Source organism: Dioscorea cayenensis, chromosome 12 (genome assembly GCF_009730915.1).
Source record: "Dioscorea cayenensis subsp. rotundata cultivar TDr96_F1 chromosome 12, TDr96_F1_v2_PseudoChromosome.rev07_lg8_w22 25.fasta, whole genome shotgun sequence".
NCBI lineage: Eukaryota > Viridiplantae > Streptophyta > Magnoliopsida > Dioscoreales > Dioscoreaceae > Dioscorea > Dioscorea cayenensis.
Window position 1 is genome coordinate 20,077,896 of NC_052482.1, and position 20,181 is coordinate 20,098,076.

Genomic DNA, 20,181 nt, shown 5'->3' on the forward strand with positions numbered 1-20,181 from the left:
CTCACTAATAAAGCTTGAAATAAGCTCGGCTCAAGCTCGAGCTTGGTTTAAATAGTAACGAGCCAAGATTGAACATGGCAAAGCTTGGCTTGGCTCGTTTATACACTATACTAACAAATAAACAATAATTGAAAATATTCCTATTGAGTTTCGGAAAGAGTATTTAAGTATTTTTTTTTATTAGATTAATATTTTTGTATTTGATTTAGTTTCGGATTGAATATAATTGCTTCCTAATTAAAAAACTTTGGTCTAATGAAATTGAAAAAATATATTTAATAGATATTTTTATTGTATAGAGTTTGAAATGATGCTAAATTTTTTTTTTTGGATGGCTCCCATTCACTAGATGAATTTATATGAGTTAGATTAGTTTTTAGCGTTGTGCATGCCTCTCACACATGAGTTGGCCACTTTATAATTATTTTTAAATTATAAAAATCCTATTTTAGTAATGAAAATATTAGCTAAAGTGTATTTTACTTTTATGAACGTTTTTTTTTTAATGAACACATTGGGACATGAATTCTTTTTTAAGAAATGAATTTGTTTATTTTTACTATATATATATATATATATTCACTTATTTTTATAAATACTTTAATGTAGTATTTTAATGCAATAAACCTACACAGATACTTTTACCACTTCAGACAAGGGCACAAATTAACACTATTTCAAATACTTTTATAAAAGAAAAAGGTAAAAAAAAAAAAAAGTTACCGGTCCACAGTGTCCAAATGGGCCCCACCTCACACGCGCGCCATCACTGACTAGCTTCGTCACCGCCCGTGATCGCCGGCGACTTTCCGTGGATCCCTTTGTACTCAGCATCACTGGGCCCCACTTCCCATTTCCCTTTATATCTCTTTCGCTTTTCCACTTTTCCTCTATCCCTCTCCTTCTCCTCACGAGCCTCACCGGATCCAATCGCCATGGCGGAGCTCTCGGGCGCCGACGTCGAGAAGAGGACGGCGGCGGCGCAGGCCTGGAAAGCGCTGCTCGGATGGGTGGGCTTCCTCGTCGGCGTCTTGATCCAGATCGTGAGAGTCTCCCCTTCCTGGGCTCGTGCAATCTCCCCCGTCGGATTTCGCCATCTGTTGACTGGTTCTTCTTCTGAGTCTGAGCCGGCGTTCATGGCCCTCCCCGTTGACGCCCCTACTGATACTCCGCCGCCGCTTTCACCGTCTGCTGCTGTGCCCATCGGGAAGCTCACGGTTTGTGGATTTCATTCCTTGTTTGTTCTATTGCTACTGAAATTCTGTGGACGTTGTTATTGATTTCCATTGTTTGTATGTCTATGGTTAATTCTTCAGAGCTCTTTAGAATCTCAGAGCTGTTGGTTGAGATTTAAGGGTTTGATTTTGAGTGATGGCGTTGAAAATGATCATGAAGTTTAATGGTGGAGTTGAGATTGGCAAGGTGGTTGTTTGATGATAATGTGTGAGCGGATGAATGGATGAGTGTTCTTCAATTCTAAGCCACCAACTAGATAATCCTGATGCAGTAGATCAATCTGCATATAAAGTTCTTAAAATTTTAATTAGGATTTGGTGTCATCACTGATTACTCCTTGGATTGAGTTAGTTAGTTAACAATATTATATGTTTAGATACGTTAGTCTTGTTCTTGAGATCAATATTATAGCTTTAGCATTAAGAGATTATCTGTGATGGTACTGTACTAGACTGGCATGAAATTGGTGATGATAGGAGAGCACATACTTGCACGAAATTGATAGTGAGTCCACACTGTTCTGATTAGTCATCTTGGTTATTAGTTGTGATGGTACCGTTGTAGACTGGCATGAAATTGGTGATAATAGGAGAGCACATGCTTGCACTAAATTGATAGTGCGTCCAAACTGTTCTGATCAGTCATTTCGGTTATAAATTGTGCAGGTGATCATTATAGTAGTGTTTAGCATATAATTGACTCAAATGAATGAAGCAAATAATTTGGAAGTACTGTGCATCATTTCAATTTGTGAATTGGATGATTAGATTGATAATGTAGGGGCAGATGTTCAGAAGTATTTATTATATTTTTTTTGCTATCTTTTTGGGAGGGAAGGATGACTATAAATGCACGTATAGATCATTATGCACTGGGGCTGATGGGTGAAAAATCTCAACAAAATCAGTAATCTTAAAATTTTGCATGGTGAGAAATTTAAGGTTTTTTTTAAAAAATAAATGGATAAATCATATTCATTAAAATATAAAAGTTTGAAGCTTTCTATCAATATAATGAGATTGAAGTCGTGAAACATGATTTGTTATCATTAAAGAATGATTGTCTGTACAAAACTTGTACATTCTCCATCAATAACGCTTGACAGTAAGGGGCTGCCCTGTAAGAAACGGAAGGTGGTGACATTGGCGTCTGTTCTCAATGTGGAATCATTGAGGCCATGTACTGTAGATTTAACATTTTTACAGAGTATTCAACTAGAAAATATTATGAATGTTCTCATCTGGTTATCATATTTTTTTCTAGTTATATTATTTTTGGATTAGACTTTCAAACTTTTAAAAAAAATGAAATAGAAGCAGAAACTATGAAGCTGGGGAAAAAAAATACTTGGGGTTGACCGGAAGTCTTCTATTTTTGTTTTTAAACTACGTTGGTTTGCATGCATATTTTCCATTTTCTTTCTGTACAATGAGCCAGAGGAAAGAAAATTAAGCGCTAGAAATACTGTTTTGTGTTGTGTTTCAAACATTTGCAATTGAACCTGTTTTCTTTTTTCTCCTCACTTTTCATGCATATTTTCCATTTTCTTTCTGTACAATGAGCCAGAGGAAAGAAAATTAAGCGCTAGAAATACTGTTTTGTGTTGTGTTTCAAACATTTGCAATTGAACCTGTTTTCTTTTTTCTCCTCACTTTTCACAGATCCAGGCAGATATTTCTTTTTCTTGGATTTTTTTTTATCCTGCTGTCTTAAATTTTTTGTTAATCAATTGCTACAAATTCTAATTTACGATCTGTATGTGAGCTATGTATGAGTTTCATTAATGTTCTTATTTCCTACTTGTCTTTCATTGGCCAGGTAGTGCTCGACTTGGACGAGACTTTGGTATGTGCATATGAAACATCTAGCCTTCATCCCCTTATCTGCTCCCAGGCAATAAATTCAGGGCTTAAGTGTTTTGAGATGGAATGTGTATCTGGAGAAAAGGTCAATTTCAAATTCAGAACAGCTATCATTGTTCTGTTTGTGTTTGGCCAATTTTTTGGATAAATGGCGTCTCTGAAACTATCTTTTTGTCTTGAAGGATGTTGAAGGAAAGCAAAAGGTGAATCATGTGACAGTTTTCGAGCGACCTGGTTTGCAAGAGTTCTTACAACAGACCAGTGAATTTGCAGATCTTATTCTTTTTACTGCTGGTCTTGAAGGTCTGTTTCTTTTGCATATTTGTCACTCAGATTTTTGCTCCTGCTCACTAGGTGGTTTGTTTATATTAGCATCAATTTAGTGTTTTTCCGGTGGGTGTTTTTTTCTTTCAGGTTATGCTAGTCCTCTAGTTGACAGAATAGATTTAAATAACAGATTCACTCTTCGTCTTTATCGGCCTGCCACAGTCAGCACGTAAGTTCCCCTTATCATCTCAAAGAGACGTATGCTTTTATGTTGGCGTCAGAATTTGGAGCTTTATTTTATTTTATTTTTCTTATACACTTAATTGATAGTGTTTGATAGCATCATTCTGCTTGATTTTTGGGTCATTACATATATTAATTATATTGTATTTGTTTGTGTCCATAACTTCCAATGCTGTTAAGTTGGCTTCCATCACATTAATGATTCCTGTATATCTTGCATTTACTGCTTGGCTGCAGGCATTGTTCATGTGAGCTCTAATTTTTTATACGCTTAGTTAAACATCTTATTTGTGGGTTTGGAAAGACTTGATGTATTATGTCACTATTAACATGTTTGGTATGAAATAGTAAATCCTATGATGGCTCAAAGTTTACATACTAGAAAATATTGATAGTGTAGCAAACTTCATCTCAAGATGTATTTCTTTTAGTTTTAACTTCAAATATGTAATGACGTGGCATGTTCACGGGGATATTCAATTTGCCTGAATATTATGTGGCTTGGAATTGATAGTCGGAGACATTTTTGTCAAAGCCAGAATGTAATGGTACCACATGATCAATCAAAATGAATCAATATACCAACTCTATTTTTGGGAAGAGGAGTGGGGCGAACCCACTAGAGACCTAGGGACGTGCACAAGTCTCGGTGGAACAAGTGGGGACGGGGCCGCGCTCACGTGAGCGCTGGAACCACCCATACACAACCACTATTCACAACTCTCAGAAATGTGCCCTCAGCCGAGAATCGAACTCTCACCACTCAGTGAGAGCTCTATCGGCAACCCATGTACCAATAGACCCGAAGGTCGTTGGCAATATACCACCTCTATTAATGACTCATTTTTTTAACTAGTGAAAGGTTGAGGGATTACCTTTTCCTTGCCATAGATGTTGAGATTGAAAGTTGTGCTTCTTCACATTTATTTTTTTTTATAAAAAGAGAGAGAGAGAATGAACAGTAATTTTGTGGTGTGTGTAGAGATAATAGTTGCATGGTGGTTTGCTGGTCACCAAGAGAAAGGTGGTTCTGGATACATGCTCTGATAAATCCTCTTCTGTGTTCTATGTTTCAGGAAATACAGGGAACATGTGAAAGATTTGTCATGTCTATCAAAAGACCTATGCCGGACTGTACTCGTAGATAATAATCCATTCAGTTTCTTGCTTCAACCATTGAATGGAATACCTTGTATCCCATTTTCTGCTGGAAGACATGATGATGATGAGGTACTCCAAATGTTTACATCAATCATTCATGGAATCAAATGTAACTTCAATTACAACTCTTTGATGAACCTTTTTCATCTGATGAGAGTTTTCTAACCCTTTCTGTTAAATTTGACTTTTCCTGCAGCTCATGAGAGACCTTCTTCCACTTCTAAAGCAGCTTTCCCTCCAGAAGGATGTCAGACCTTTTCTATATGAAAAATTTCGCATGCCAGAGTGGTTTCAAAAGCATGGGATTCCTTCCCTTGATTGAAGTATGTAAATACTAGAGTACACTTGAACCCTTTGGCAACGGCGGTCATTCTTTCCGCACTTCAACATGTATCAAGCCTTGCGGTAAGTAACTTATACCGATTTCATGCATTCTTGTATATTATCATCCAGTTAAAAATGCCAGATTCTTTAGATTCATGAGCACCGTGCAAATAAAACTCTCAGTGCTGTATCTATATGCATAAATACTAACATTTGATAATAGCTGTTCAAATGTTGTTAATGAACTTGTTGTATAGCTGTTATTTTATTGTTTCTTTTGATGTTCTTATAGTCATGTTGTCAACATAAGCAGTTAAATTCTTAATATACATCATACATTGTTAATGACGTGACTGTAGGACTGGTCACTCTTTTCGGTTCAAACTTGATCAAATTACACATTGAAACATGAGCCATTTAGGTTAGTAGTTCAATTTGTACTTCAGAGGAATAATTTTTTTTATTTGGATAGACAAAATAAGACGGAAATGAATATATTACAGATCTTCAACATTTGAAACTTGTGAAAAGTAGTAGGCCCTTGTATTGACTTGAACTTACCTAATTGCTGTTATTTTAAATAAAGCATTAAAGTCCAGCATCATACTTTGAAAGCGATTAATTAACAATACTACAGAATCTATAAGAAATGTTGACACTTTCCTACACTAGACAAATGGTACCTAATTTTCATCGGAGTAATGTGGCACTTGCTTAATTGGAAGTTTGTTGTAGAACTTGACTTAATAAACTGCCGCTTAATTTATTTGAATCCAAGTGTTGGTAGTATTTACAATCTTTTTGTTCTATTTCACAGATAAAAACAACTATAACTCTCAAAGACATTGTAATTTGGAGACACATGTAGACTCTTATTTAAGTTTTATAAAGTGATATATTTTTTTAATTCTCTAAACAGATTTATAAGGTTTCAATTTTTTTAATGGATTTAGACAGTAAACTATACTTCTCCCACACACATTCACACAACAATAAGTAACACCAAGGTTTGTTGAAAATGAAGTACATCAGTGCACAAAAATGTAAACACCAAAGGACTTTGCATATGTTTATAATATCAAACTCTGGTCGGTGGACCGGTGGTATGTCGCTTCATGAATATCAAACTTGGTTACAATTTTAAGAAAAACTGAAGTGATCACCGCCACCCACCAACCACAAAGTCATCAATTTCTTGTTTCAATTTTACATGCCATATCAACTTTATTGAATGTTTGATCCACTGGAAAAGAGAGCCTTTATCAAGGAAGTAAACTATAAATATATGGGTCCAGTGAAGTGCTGTCTAGAGTTGGGCAAAAGGGATTAATCTGGTTGGTGAGACGTCAATCATTGTGTTCTCACTTATGTTGGTGTCCATGTCTCCTTCAATACTAGCAAGGTTTTTATTTCTCATATATCTTCTTGATTTGTTTTCAAAATTAAATTATATATTCTTTTCTTTTGGGTGGCGGCAGGGCTGGTACAGAGCCGTGCTGGACCCTAACTTTTCCATGTGTAAGCTCAGTTAGGCACTATTTTAAACGAGTCTGTATTCAATTTTATCTTAAATTTCATTAATCAAATTCAAGCTTAGCTTCATTAAAAAAATGCCAAGCACAAACTTGACTGATTTAGTCATAATAATAGAATTATAATAATATTGTTACAGTAATGATAATTAAATTACTAGTATAGAAATCGGCAAATTTGAGGATGTTTAGAAAAATTAGAATCAAGAATTGCTCATTTAATTTAATAAATAAACCAAGCTGAGTTTTCTGTGAGGGGACTGAAGTTATCTCATTCGGTTCTAGAATCAATTTATTCTCTAGTTATCTTTTTTTGTTATTTTTTTATGTTGTAATTGAATGATTCATGTCAAACTATGATAGTGAAAGATGAAAAAACTCGATTCAAACTTTTAAAGAAGATATCCCTACGTTTACAGCGTCAGGTGGTGGCAATTAGTCTTTTTGCACTAAAAATGACTATGATTTCATAGAACCAGGTTAGAAAATCATCTGAAGACCTTCTATCCTACAACTGTCAACCCATACTCCAAAAGTTAACAATGACATTCAATCTTAGAACACGACCATATATTTTCCAAAAACACAGTCAAACACGTTTACTGAATTGACAGGAAAGGGTGAACTTTTAATCTCATTAAATTTTAAACCAAAATAATTGGTCACAAATGTTAGATCACAAATCAGTCAAAACCCATCTTCATCCCATCATTCAACCCCCACCTCCCAAAAAGAAAAAAATATAAAAAAATCAATCAGAAGAGAGAATGCTAGCAGTTGAGATACTAACATGGCTTCCTTGACACATCCCATGCGCACTCTCAAGGTTACCAACAACATCACTCATGGTTGGCCTCTCTCTTCCTTCAAGACTCACACAATGCACGGCTGTATACGCCACCAGCTCCACCGCCTCGGCCTCCTGCGCGTTCAGCACTCCGACCGTTTCGTCGAGCACCTTGAACACATCCCCGGCGACAATGCTCGGCATTGCGTAATCAACTACGCTTGTTGGGCTTTCCTTGTCTCCTTCTTCCTTGAATATTGCCCTCTTCCCAGTGATCATCTCCAGCATCACCACTCCAAATCCATACACATCGCTCTTCACCGTCAATTGCTGCATTCCATAGTACTCTGGATCCATGTACCCCACTGTCCCTGCCGCCTTCATTGATAGGTGTTCGCTGTCCGTTGCCGGACCCATCAAAGAGAGACCAAAATCTGATACTCTTGCTGTCCAGTTTTCATCCAACAGAATGTTGGAGGATTTGATGTCTCTGTGAATGATCGGTGGCACTGCGTAGTTGTGCAGGTATTCAATCCCTCTCGCTGCGTCTAGAAGCACTTTGATTCTCAGTTTCCATGAATCCAATGTGGTGTTTGTCCTGTTGGAGTGGAGGTGGTCGTAGAGTGCTCCATTGGTCATGTAGTCGTAGACGAGGAGGCGTTCGTCGTCTTCTTCGCAGTAACCGATGAGGCCTACGAGGTGTTTGTGATTAAGCCTGGAGAGAAATGAGAGTTCGGATTGGAAAGCGCTCTCCTTTTCTTGAAATTTCTTGGCTTTTGGCCCTGTTTCGCTTCGCTTGATGGCCACCTCGCGGCCGTCTTGTAGTTGGCCTTTGTAGACTTGCCCGAAACTCCCGGCGCCGATCTTGTTTTCCGGTGAGAAGTTCTTGGTTGCAGCGGCGAGCTCAGCGAATGTGAACAGCTCGGCGCGGTCTTTCATTGAGGATGAAGTGCCGCTTCGTTGTCGCCGCATTACGCGTGATGCTTGGCGGATGAAAATGGCCGAGCGTGAGGCGGATGGGGAGGCGTAAGTGCTCGGCGCTCCTGCCCCAGGGGCAGTGGTGGGTTGGACGGAGTTGTGGACCTTTTCTCGTCGGCATACGCAGGTGAACATCAAGTAGAACAATGAACAAACACCTATGAAACCTCCCACTGCGCCGATGATCACAGAGGCGTAGTTCCACTTGCTCTTTTTTCTCGTTGTTCGCAACAATGGTGGTGGTATTGGAGGAGGAACCAAAGGGGGTGGGAAACGGTTGCAGGGTTTGCATATAAACCCGGTGCCGGCGCAGAGAACCTGAGAGTTGATATCAATGCCGCAGCTACAGGAGCTCTGGTCCGGCAGGCAAATGTCAGGGAGAACACTGAGGAGTGGAACAACAGTGACCTGGAGATTGTCCCTGTTGGATCCCCAGCAAATAACTGATAAATTGGCTGACAGAATTCCGCATGTGCGATCTTCTCCGGCAACGATGGACTCCAACGGTGTCTTGCCAATTGGACTGAAGGTACCCTTGCCGTCTCCGCCACCACCCCAACAGAGCACTGCTCCAGTCTCTTGACGAATCGCGCAGCTATGGTTCACACCGAGCGCGAGGTTAGAGAACTCAAAAGGCGAGCTTTTAGGGGTGTTTATCTGGCCGGTGTTGTTGCTACCCTTTGCAGATGAGGTCACCGTTGGTGGTGATCCCACAGACGTGAGAATCTCCTGCAACGATACTTGACATTGAGATACTCTTGTAGGCCGGCTGGATTTGATTTCTCCGGCTGCCCCAGCACTGGACGGTGGAGTTATCATCGATGGCACAGGAGAAGCCACGACCGGAAGTGAGTGATCGGAATGAGCCATTCACGTTTTCAAAGGAACCGTCGCCACGCCAGAACAAGATGCCAGTGCCGTCCGCTTTCTCGGCGGCAATTTGATCTTCGCCAACACTGAGACCAACGATGACGGAGCCATTGTAGATCCTCTTGACACTCAAATCCCCGGAAATGTTCCAGCAAAGGAGACTTCTACCGCCAGAGCGGATGCCACAGATAAAACCTCGGCCGCCGGAGATGGAGGAGAAGGAGACATTGGGTGAGAGAGTGATCGACGATGTTGGTGGATCGATCACTCTATTACAGGAGATGGATGGAAGGGATGCGCCGGAGACGATGCCGCAAACGGTGCCAGAGCTAATGGCGAGGGTGGCGGCGGAGCCAAAGGCATCGACGGCGATGGAGAAGAAGAGGAGGGTGATGATCGCGGTTATCATCACCGCGACAGTGAGCAAGACTCTCATCGGACGGCTGAGACTGTTCCGTTCATCGGCGAAGCACGATAACGACGAGGAGATTGAAAAAGAAGGAAAGAAGAGATGTTTTGAAACGGATGGGACTTCAATAGAACAAGTTGGAATTGAACACGTGGCAGAGGGGTTGTTTGGGAAATTTCCCTCCAATGGGTGATGAGGGAATGGTGGGACTTCTGACGACGGATTGATAGCCGTTGGATTTGAAATAGAGAGTGAAGATGTAGTGTGAGTCCATTGAGGGTTGTTTGGTTAAGTGATTGGGTAGATTACGACTTGAAATTGGTGGACTTTGGATGCCTTGTTTTGGTGTGGCTCTGTGGCTTAGTCAAGTGAGGCTGCTTAGACTAAAGTACCAGTCAGCTGCTTACCTTGCTAATTAGAATTTAGATGTATATATGGTTTTTATTTTTTATTAATTCTATCAGGTAATATATGTGAAGATGTTATTGATTGTTTGATTTATTGGTATTAGCACTTTTTGGAATAAAGCGTTTTGTGTCGTTACCAAAGAGAGGTGTTCGAATCTTAGTTTACATAAAGTAAAAATATAAGTGAGTTAAAGTGTTAATTTTTTGTATATGGATATCGTTGATGTGATTTGTCAGTTTCATGCATGTGTATGTGCATGTGCATGTTCTTTGATGTGATTTGTCAATTTCATGTGTACGCTTGCATTTGTGCATGCGTGTGAAGTTATATACAATCCTCTAGACATAAGATAAGGCAAATGAGTCAAGGTGTTAAATTTATTTATTTATTTTTATTTTTTTGGTATATGCACATTTTTGATTGTGATTTGTCAACTTTGTGCATGTGTATGTGCACATCTTGCACATTTGGGTTTTTTTAAGTAAAAAAAAAAAGATTTTAAATAGAGTCATTGATGGAAAATGATATATCTTCTCTAGTGTTCCAATATGCGCATAAGATGTTTTTTAAAATTTCAATATCAACGTTGATGGTTTTGTCTTTAGCAATACGTTTAGAAACTTTAACAGCAAAAATGAGGCTTGTTAAATTGAACCAACTAATAAATTTAGCGGAAGATTATCTCTAATAAGTTAGTCAAGCCATATGCATTTTTGTACCTGTTTATTTTTTGATTTATCGCTTGTTGATTTTGTTAAAAAAAAAATCAATAAGTTTGGATGCATATATATATATATATATATATATAGTCTGAATTATCAGGTAGGGCTAGTTGTTTTTGTGAAACTTTTCCTTGTGTTTTTTCCCTACTATCTTGTTATGACAGGTTATGGTTTATAGTATAATTATTTTATTTTATTTATTTATCTTTTGATGAAGATGGTTTACCATGTTCATATGTGGAGAAAAAACATTGAATCAACTCAACCAGGCATCATTACAAAACGTTAAACAAAATACACAAGATGACCTAAGAAACAGTAATCTTTTAATCACTATCCTTGCCAAGCACTTGCAAAATGAGCAGCAGTTGGAGAAACAAATAAGAAACTCCACCAATGGTGGCAAATTGCAGTTTGCCACTCCCTTCAACTTCAGGAAAATCACTATTTTTAGATCTATTAAAACCTCCTGCCAACCATGCCAAATTCTTATACCCATCCTTTTCCAACACCTTCAAAGCTATCCTTGACCTGATTAACATATTCGTATTGAGAAAAACAGAAGAAAAAAAAAACCAAAACAACATTGACAAAACAGAGTAATTACAAGGCCTCTTTTGCAGAAATATAATGCTTTTGACATGCTATAACTTGAAAGCATGCCTAAATGAATAAAATTTTATCAACATTTGGGTATCACACATCCCAGTCTACATTTATTAATTTATTTTTGAAAATAGATGACAAGCATCAACATTTAAAGGTTTGTTTGTTATGAAATAGATAGGGTTTCGACTCTATGCCTACTACTTGCTCACCGCCTACCTAAATTTTTTTAACATAGTACTATAAATAGTGTCATGGATGCAGGGTTTTGACCTTGTGTCTATCACCCATAATTATGGGTGTAATTGATCGAGGTAGAACAGAGTAGTAGCGAGCTTGAGCTCGAGCTCGATTGGAAATTCGGTATTCGATATTCTGCTGAAGCTCGATCAAGTATTCATTTTTTAACTCGAGCTCGACTCGGTACATAAATCAAGCTACTCAACTAAGCTCGACTAAGCTCAAAAAAACTAAAAATGACTAAACATTTTGCTCGAATTTGAGCTCGACTCGAGCTCGAAAGTTTTATCCCTTGATTTTCATCAAATAAACCTAATATTATATATACATATATGCTCGATTAGGCTCGCGAGCACTCGAGCCAAGTATCACAATATTCGAATTCGTCTTAATCAACTACTCGAGCTACTCGAGATCGAGCTCGATTCAACCGAGACCGAGCTGAATTCAAGTTTTTGCCGAATCGAGCCAAGTAACTTGCGAGTAAAAGTGTATTATTTACAGCCCTACTCATAATCATATGGCAATCTACTGCACTACCGGGAAGTCAGGTAACATATAAATAAAAGCGTAAAAAAAAAAAACAAAAAATTTAAGAGCATGTACCTCAAGCCCTCACCGCAAGCAACAAGTAGTTTAGACTCTTTATCAGCAAAGGCATTCTGTACCTGAGCTAGAAACTGATCATTAATGGTGGTGAGAAGCTGACCAGTCCAAAGACCAATGTACCCAAAGTGCACCCATTTCTTGAGCAGTGTCACAGGGTCCATGCCCTTATCCTCCACAAACAACGGCACGTGTACGGACCCAACAACCCGGGCCTTGTCCCATTCCCACGCCGGCCTCACGTCCAAGAGCTTGTACCCTTCAGCGCGCAGCACTTGCGCTGCATCTTTGGCCGGGATTGGGCGTACCTTGCCGGACCCCAAGAGCTCGTCTTGTTGGGCGCTTGATGCAGTGCAGTTAAGTGTTCTCAGTTTGGTTGGGTGGAATAAGTAATGATGAATGTGTACACCAAGAGTGGCACTTCCCATTCCTTATGTTCTTCTTTCTTTCTTTCTTTCTTTCTTTTTTATCTGAAGACTGAATGTGAGGCTTTAGTGAGTTCTGTTATCCCAAACATTGAATGAGAGAGAGAGTTTTGGATATCTTTACACTTTGAAAGAAAAATAATGAAGAGTTCTGGATAATTTGACCGGTCAAACAGGGCCAGGTATTTAAATTTCTTGCCGGGCTATTAAAATTGTTTGCCGGGCCGGTATGGCACCACAAACCCCACAGTTCAGGCCTTTCTGGGTTGGGCCAGCAGGACAATTGGCCCGATTTACTCCCTCCGTTCTTTTTACTTGTCATGTTTTAAAACTCTTCTTTATTTTATTTTTTTTACTTATCACATTTAGAAATTATGTACAACATTAAATAATTTTTTTAAAATTTACTATATAATTTAATATACTTGTATAATATTCAATAAATCTATAATCAATCTATACACTTGAATTTTTAAATCAGTAATTTTTACATAATCAATTTTTAGAAAATATACATAACCAACTAACTTTAAATATTTTTTTTAATCAGTGTGAATTAGATAAATATGACAAGTAAGAAAAAACGGAGGGAGGGCGTATTTATTAAAAATCTCCAAAATTTCTTAAAAAACTTAAATTTCTCAAAAGAGAAAAAATCTAAGAAAAATTTGTTTTTTTTTAATATTTAACGGACCTCTATTGATGAGATAAATTGTATTCGTTATCAAATTCCCAAAGACTATACTGACAAAGTAAACTACTAAAAATATTATTTTAAATTTAAAAAATATGAAAAATAATGTCTTTTTATCTCAAAAAACTCAAAAATAGTCTTATTGAAATGGTATTTTAGTATTTTTTGAATTAAAAATAAAAAAAGGATGGTCGGCTAGTCCAATAAACTGTTCCAAGCCATGTCATTGTAGCCCACGGGCTTAGACTGTCATGACTCATGACAAGTCTCATACCAACATGGCCTATGGCCCCACTAAACTGGCCCAACAAGGGCATGGACAGGCAATGTTGGCCTAGTGGCAGCCCACGGATGGTCTAGCCTGATTGAAATTTATATGTGAAATCATATTTAATTATTTTTATAGACACACACATATATATATGTAAACACACGCTTATACGATATTATAATCTACTAAAATGCTCTCAAGTTAATTAAAAATTTTTTTTAAAAAAATACCCTTAATGATTTTAGTTTGTTCATTAGAATATATCTTCTCATAAAATGTTAAATCTATAGAAGGTGCTTTAACAATTATCCACTCTACACAGTATGCAAGCAATTTTCTCTCTTTATGATTAATAGTGTATCATATCCATTTAACTTCATTTGAAAACTTGTGTTAACAAAAACTAAAATCAACAAACAAGCTATTATCATAACTGTCATCTCTAATTAAATAGGTTTCATAGTCAACTGATTGCATTTTCACAATTTATATTTTATTTTATAAAATTTCAAGTTAGGATTAATCCAATATATATACACACATTTTCTACAAATGTTCGTAGAGTGTACACATAAAAGTAAGTGAGAGAAAATCAAATAGAAAGATAGAGACGTTGGTGAAGAAAGGGGCAACAGTAACACCAGAATAATTGATGAGTTGCAATGGATTGGTAATTTTTTTGGATTATGGTGAAGAGTGATGCAAATTAGTTTGGATAACTATGATTAAAAGTGTACTGTTGAGATGATGATTGAATGGTTGTGATGTGATCATTGTTTATCCCACTCAAACTGTTCATACTATTATTCAGGACGTTGTTGATGAATACTGTATAATGTAGTGTTTAGAAATATTATTAATAAACACTATTCACTATATTTCTCATATATATATATATATATATATATAGTTGTTTTTAACTTATCTAATTATGTTTTTTTTTTGCATTATTTAATATGTGACAAATTATCTATTTTATAAATATAAATAAATCACTACTTTATTAAAATTAAGACAAGCAAAGATACCCATATGATGATATCAGATACACCGTATACGTCACATAATCCACCGGTGATGAAAAAAGACTGTCAGAATATCAATAAAGTAAAAAAATACTAAAAACACTTAAAAAAAAATGTCGCCCAATCTAATGTATTCAGATTCAAATTTATTATAATTACTCTGATAAATAAACGGCTCCCAAATACACATACACATACACATTTGATGCCTTGCAACACCCAAAGAAACGGCTCCCAAATACAAATTATACAATCACAATCAAATCACATCATTACAAAAACACATCCATGAAAAAAAAATTACTAAGAATTAACATAGCATAATACATGACACAAGCTTCACTCATCAACTTCCCATAAAAGAGTCCTCATATAAATGATACACTTCATCAAATGAATTCAAAACGCATCAACAACTTAACCGAGTTCATCTGATCACCTTTTCCTATCACACAAGCGCACTGTCCGAATCCCAGGCCTCAATTCCCAAACAGGCAAACAAATTTGTCCTCCAAAATCATCCTTCTCACTCATATCATATTCATGAACCTCAATTATCAGCAATGCCAACTCTGGAACACATAAAGGGAACACAAACTCTTCATTCCAAACTGGACTCCAATTGTCCTCAATTGCCTTTGTTCTCTTCATCACTGCATCACATTGCACCCCTGCTATGCCAACCTGCAATGCAGTATATATTCATTCACTTTCTCATTCAGTAATTCATTTCATTGAACAACACACTAACTCTTTCTCTTCGGCTTTTTACTAATTACGTACCCTTGTATAAAAGTCGGGAGGTGAGTATGTATCGAAATGTGTTTTACCGAAATCATATCGCCATCCATCTCCCATATACACTGTCACCTGTTTATTATATCGAACATAATTGTTTGAACAAATGTTTAGACATAATATATATTGGGTTGGAAGTTAATTACCTTCAAAGTTTTTTTTACTGGCAATACTGCTTTGGGATTGAAGATGTCTTTAATTAGAATATCTGGTTTCTTCACATAACCACATTCACCATTTGCTCTGAACATCCCTTGCATTAACCACAGTGATCTTCCATATCCCTGTTGTTTGTGATATTTCAACATCGAAAAATTACTATTATCGTCTTAAACCAATGAAACATAGAGAAAATTTTGAGGAGAATTTTGGTTTATACCTGCATGTTCAATGCAACCATTTGAGCTCCATGAGTCCAACCAAGTAAAGGATTATAATTGGATGATGTTACTCTTGTGGCCTTTGGGTAAATCCTCAATAAGTTCCTCTGAGCAAATCTATAAACCAGTTCTCCTTTATTTTTAAGTGCATCATGATATAAAACCATAAACAGAAAAAAAAAAAATAACATTTAATGTCATTGTTGATCACTAATTTAGAAGAAGTCATTGTCATTTCCATTCCTCAAGTAAAATACTATTTATCTGTTTCTTTAATTAGTCTCTACTTGTGCACTGAGTTGTCTAATTACCTCACAACTTCATCTGGATGAGATGCAACAGCCTTGGCAAACTTTTGTTCACCCAAACTCAAACGTGTAACTTTATTTGGATCAACCATCAATGAATCCTTTAATGAACTCATTCTCTTTATAGCTTTAATGGCAATGAGATGTTTGTACTCTGGTGCAAGAGAAGGTTGAGACTTTAGATCAGTATCACCATGAAGTTCATCTTCTTGTTCTTCATTCTCAATCTGCAACTCATTCTCAAGTTTCAAATCTTCAACTTCAGCACCCCATGCTTCATCTTCTGTTACCTTGGAGGATTCTTGTTCCTTGTCTTTGAATGATTTGGATTCAAGGTACTCTTTTGGTGGTTTTGTGGATATTATAATCTTCATTTTCAGTTCTTCAGGTGATGGAAATTCCTCCAAGTAGTCTGATTTTGTAACAAATAATGATTCTCCAAATGTTTCAGAAATCATCTGAATAAAAGATAAAAAGAAATATTAAATGAGACTAAAACTTATCAGAAAACCTATTTTAATTTAAAAAAAAAAACTATTTTATCATTATTATTATTTTTTTTATGTGTTTGAGAAATACGGGACAATACATTATAAATAGTAAAGTGCCCTTGTTGGCAAGATGTTTTAATTATAATTCAAAAAATGCATAAAAATTATCAAGGAACACAAGAACGTTAATGGTTTAATCTACCTTGGCTGCTTTAGCTTGAAGATCAGGTGTAAGATGGTCTTCAAGAGTCAAAATCACTGGATATGGAGATGTGGTAAATGCATGTTCCTTGATAGACCTCAAGCATTTGATCAATTCAACCGGCGTAGTCAATGTCCTGTCGGTAACTCATCCATTGAATTATTAGTTACAAACAAACCGGTCATTTCATTAATTTATTAGTCATGTTGCAAACAAACTAGTCATATATATTCATTAATAATAGTAGGTGAACTACAATTATATTACCCGCCGTGAAGGATATCTATGTCGTCTTTAGTAGAGTTAGGCCACATATCAAGTTCAATAACTCTCACTCCTTTCTTGAGGGCCTTCACAATTGGGACATCACTGCAAACACTGCTGATCTGATTCCCTGTTAAGTATGAGTTATGGCCTGTGTAAATGAAGTAATGTGACAATGGGGCCTTCATGTCTTGATGAACCTGCAGACAAAGACTAAGAAATTCAATTAAGCAAAATCATGTGTGCAAAGAATCACTTTAGAGTTGGGGAACAAACAAAAAACTATGAATCTTTTGTGGGATCCAACTCATGATAACAGAGATTACACTTGTTTCATGAATCAATAAGAAACTATTAAATTTGATTAATTATTGTACCAACATCAACATGTTGACAATATATATATATATAATGATAAAGCTGAAGTAATAATTTTTTTTTAAAAAAAAAATTATTTACTTGAAACTATTACATGTGATACAAAGAAATAAAATTTGATAGATTTTTCTCAAAATAATTTACATTGAATTTTTCCTTATATATGTTGTAACAAATTTCTTCATAACATGTTAAAATAAAAAAAACCTCTTATATATCTTGATATTGGTTTAATTAACTAATATATGATAATTATCTCTAATATTAAAAACTATAATTTTGGTTGGATTTTTCTCAAAGTAATTACACAACGAATTTTTCCCTGTATATATATTTATATATCCCATCAAGCTTCTTACATAACATGTTCTAAGAAAAAGATCTCTTCAACTAAAAAACAAAATTTAAGAAAAATTTTCCAAATTAACTTCATAATATATATTACATCTATATAAAAGATATAAAAGATAGGGAAAAGAGAGAAAAAAACCCCCTCAAATTTATATATATATATGTATTCATACTGATATTTAATAATAAATTGCTAGAAAACTTATATTATTAGAACATAAAAAAAAATAATAATAATAAAGAAAGAAAACTAACACCAAGAGAAGAAGAGACAGGAGGATTGTTGACTTCCGAGAAGACATAATGAAAGAATCCCTCTAAAGTGAGTCCCTTCCGATGATGATGAAGAAGATGATGATGATGATGATGATGCAAAGCACCAACATGTTTGTTGTGCTCATGGTGTGCATCAATGATAGCTTGAGCTTCCTCTCTTGTAACCTCTTTATCTCCTTGCACTTCCACCATGAACTTCATCAACTCCTCCGGCCCCATCACACCATTCTCCGAGTATTGCCGGAACACCTCCTTGATCACCTCCGGCGTCTCGTTCGACGCCGTGAATCTTCTCTTGAAGCAAAAACACACTCTATAAGTTGTCATGCTATTTTTAATGGCTAGTGATCAAAGTGAAAGAACAAGATGAGATCAATTAGTTGATCTTTGAGCTTTTATATATGGACAATAAATAGAGGCTAATGTGATTCATGTGGCTCAACTTTTTTTCTAGTGCTCTATGCTTTTCTTCTTTCGTTTTCACCGGCATATTATTTTTTTTATTTGTCGTTTTGTTAATAAATATTTGTTAGACATTAAAGATATAGTGATTAATTACTAGTTATGGTTGAGAATTAGGCTAACATGATAACATTTATGCTTGATTTGAAGGTTGAGAGTCTCAAGGTGTTTTACTTGGTGATTATTGTTTGTTTTGTGGTGAGTAATTAGTCCAGCAAGGAATAGTTTGTTTAAAAAATTTGTCTGCTAAATAATTTTGTGTTTGACTTGGGAGCAAATTTTTTTGGGGAAGTTGTTATACTCACTGTGATAAGGTGGAATTAGACCACTGGTGACTGGTTCAAGGAATTCTATTTCTTATCTCTTCATATGATTTGGACTGTTGATTATTTACTTATTTATTTGTTATTATAAATTATCTTTTATAGTCACTTCAATCCTAGTTGTGATTATTATTTTTTTGCGTTCCAAAAAATACTCTTGATGGTCAAATTTTTAAATATGTTTTTTTTTTCTTCTAAAAAATGGAACAACCATATTCATTAAAAAAAAAATAATACTAATATAGTAGAAAAAAAAATAAAGAGAAATAATATAAAAGAACATGGTACAGATAGTGAAAAAGTGACCAAAACAGTAAAATTTACACTATCGAAGGACAAATATAACCAGTATCACCTTGGAGAGTGAGAGAAAGATCTTTCCCTTGAGTGATGCCAAGCCCAAACTGGTGATCAATCTAAGCCCATGTTGGATGTCAATTCACCAAGATTGCTCTAGTGGAGTCCCAAGAATTATAATTTTCTTTTCACAAGAACAAATAAATCCTATAGCTTTTGCCTCTTAAAATATCCAGAGCAACAGACACCTAAGAAAAGAGCATATAAATAATTTCAATAATGATTGTTGGTGGTGGATGTGTTTTAGCACTAAAGATACACTCTTTTCCCTTTAAACGAATATTCCAAATAATGGCCTAAGCCAGAAGGTCACATGTGTCCTTAAGCGAGGGTAGAAGGTTGCATCTCCAAGAGCCTGACAAGTTCCCTAATGAGGTAGAATAAATAGTAAATTGAGAATATTGCCAAAAATAATTCCAAACACTTAAAAATAAAAAGAAATAAAAACAAAACAAAAAAAAAGGGGGTAAAATAGGATAAGATGGTTCACCAAAATCCGTTATGCGTGGCAAAGCTTACAAGTAGCCTTAGGCCGCATGTTACATCTCCTAATAGCGAGATTATTTAGAGTATGGATCTGATTATCTGAAGTCAATCAATTAAAGATATTGATCATGCAAAGACACAATCCCTTCTAGATGGCTGGAGTCATTGTTTAAGAAATTATAGAATGACTTGACCGAGAATTTTCTATTTGAGGCGAGGTTTCAAGATTTGGTGTCGCTAATAGTTTATAGATTGAAAAAATTACTAATAATCACTATTTTTTTTAAAAAAATATTTGACCTATTGATTTACTAAGAGTTATGAGCTCTAAATTAGTTTAGGTGAAGTATTGAGAGTTCTATAAAAATAAATAAATTTTTTCCAACAGATGTTTTGTTTTATACATAAAATTTGAAGTAAAAATAACTTGCTAGAGTGA

The 20,181-nt window shown here is 35.9% G+C and overlaps 4 protein-coding genes across 5 annotated transcripts; 1 reads left to right on the forward strand and 3 right to left on the reverse strand.

Annotated features, from left to right (window-relative positions):
* Positions 1-767: 767 nt before the first annotated feature.
* On the forward strand, positions 768-5,338 carry LOC120273696 (carboxy-terminal domain RNA polymerase II polypeptide A small phosphatase 1-like). Of its 2 annotated transcripts, none has more exons than XM_039280387.1 (6): positions 768-1,217; positions 3,055-3,183; positions 3,281-3,401; positions 3,513-3,594; positions 4,685-4,878; positions 4,966-5,338. In XM_039280387.1, the coding sequence occupies exons 1-6, from the start codon at positions 936-938 to the stop codon at positions 5,034-5,036; spliced, it is 879 nt and encodes a 292-aa protein (XP_039136321.1). In that variant the 5' UTR covers positions 768-935; the 3' UTR covers positions 5,037-5,338. The 2 variants fall into 2 exon arrangements, with proteins under 2 accessions (XP_039136321.1, XP_039136320.1); XM_039280386.1 differs by having other exon boundaries at positions 845-1,217; positions 4,685-4,838.
* A 906-nt stretch (positions 5,339-6,244) lies between these two features.
* Positions 6,245-10,194, reverse strand: LOC120273695 (putative serine/threonine-protein kinase-like protein CCR3). The gene is given in 2 exon segments (XM_039280385.1): positions 6,245-9,071; positions 9,073-10,194. Coding segments are annotated over 2 exon segments (2,319 nt in total). The 5' UTR covers positions 9,697-10,194; the 3' UTR covers positions 6,245-7,376.
* Positions 10,195-11,103: 909 nt separating this feature from the next.
* LOC120273882 (rhodanese-like domain-containing protein 10) lies at positions 11,104-12,778 on the reverse strand. The gene is made up of 2 exons (XM_039280621.1): positions 12,252-12,778; positions 11,104-11,330 (listed from the first exon to the last, which is right to left on the reverse strand). Exons 1-2 carry the CDS (start codon positions 12,677-12,679, stop codon positions 11,126-11,128), a joined length of 633 nt encoding a protein of 210 aa, XP_039136555.1. The 5' UTR covers positions 12,680-12,778; the 3' UTR covers positions 11,104-11,125.
* A 2,017-nt stretch (positions 12,779-14,795) lies between these two features.
* On the reverse strand, positions 14,796-18,444 carry LOC120273743 (phosphoinositide phospholipase C 2-like). Its single transcript, XM_039280446.1, is given in 9 exon segments — positions 14,796-15,109; positions 15,111-15,350; positions 15,450-15,536; positions 15,611-15,748; positions 15,844-15,961; positions 16,156-16,610; positions 16,846-16,981; positions 17,113-17,309; positions 18,094-18,444. Coding segments are annotated over 9 exon segments (1,773 nt in total). The 5' UTR covers positions 18,442-18,444; the 3' UTR covers positions 14,796-15,055.
* Between the last annotated feature and the right edge of the window lie 1,737 nt (positions 18,445-20,181).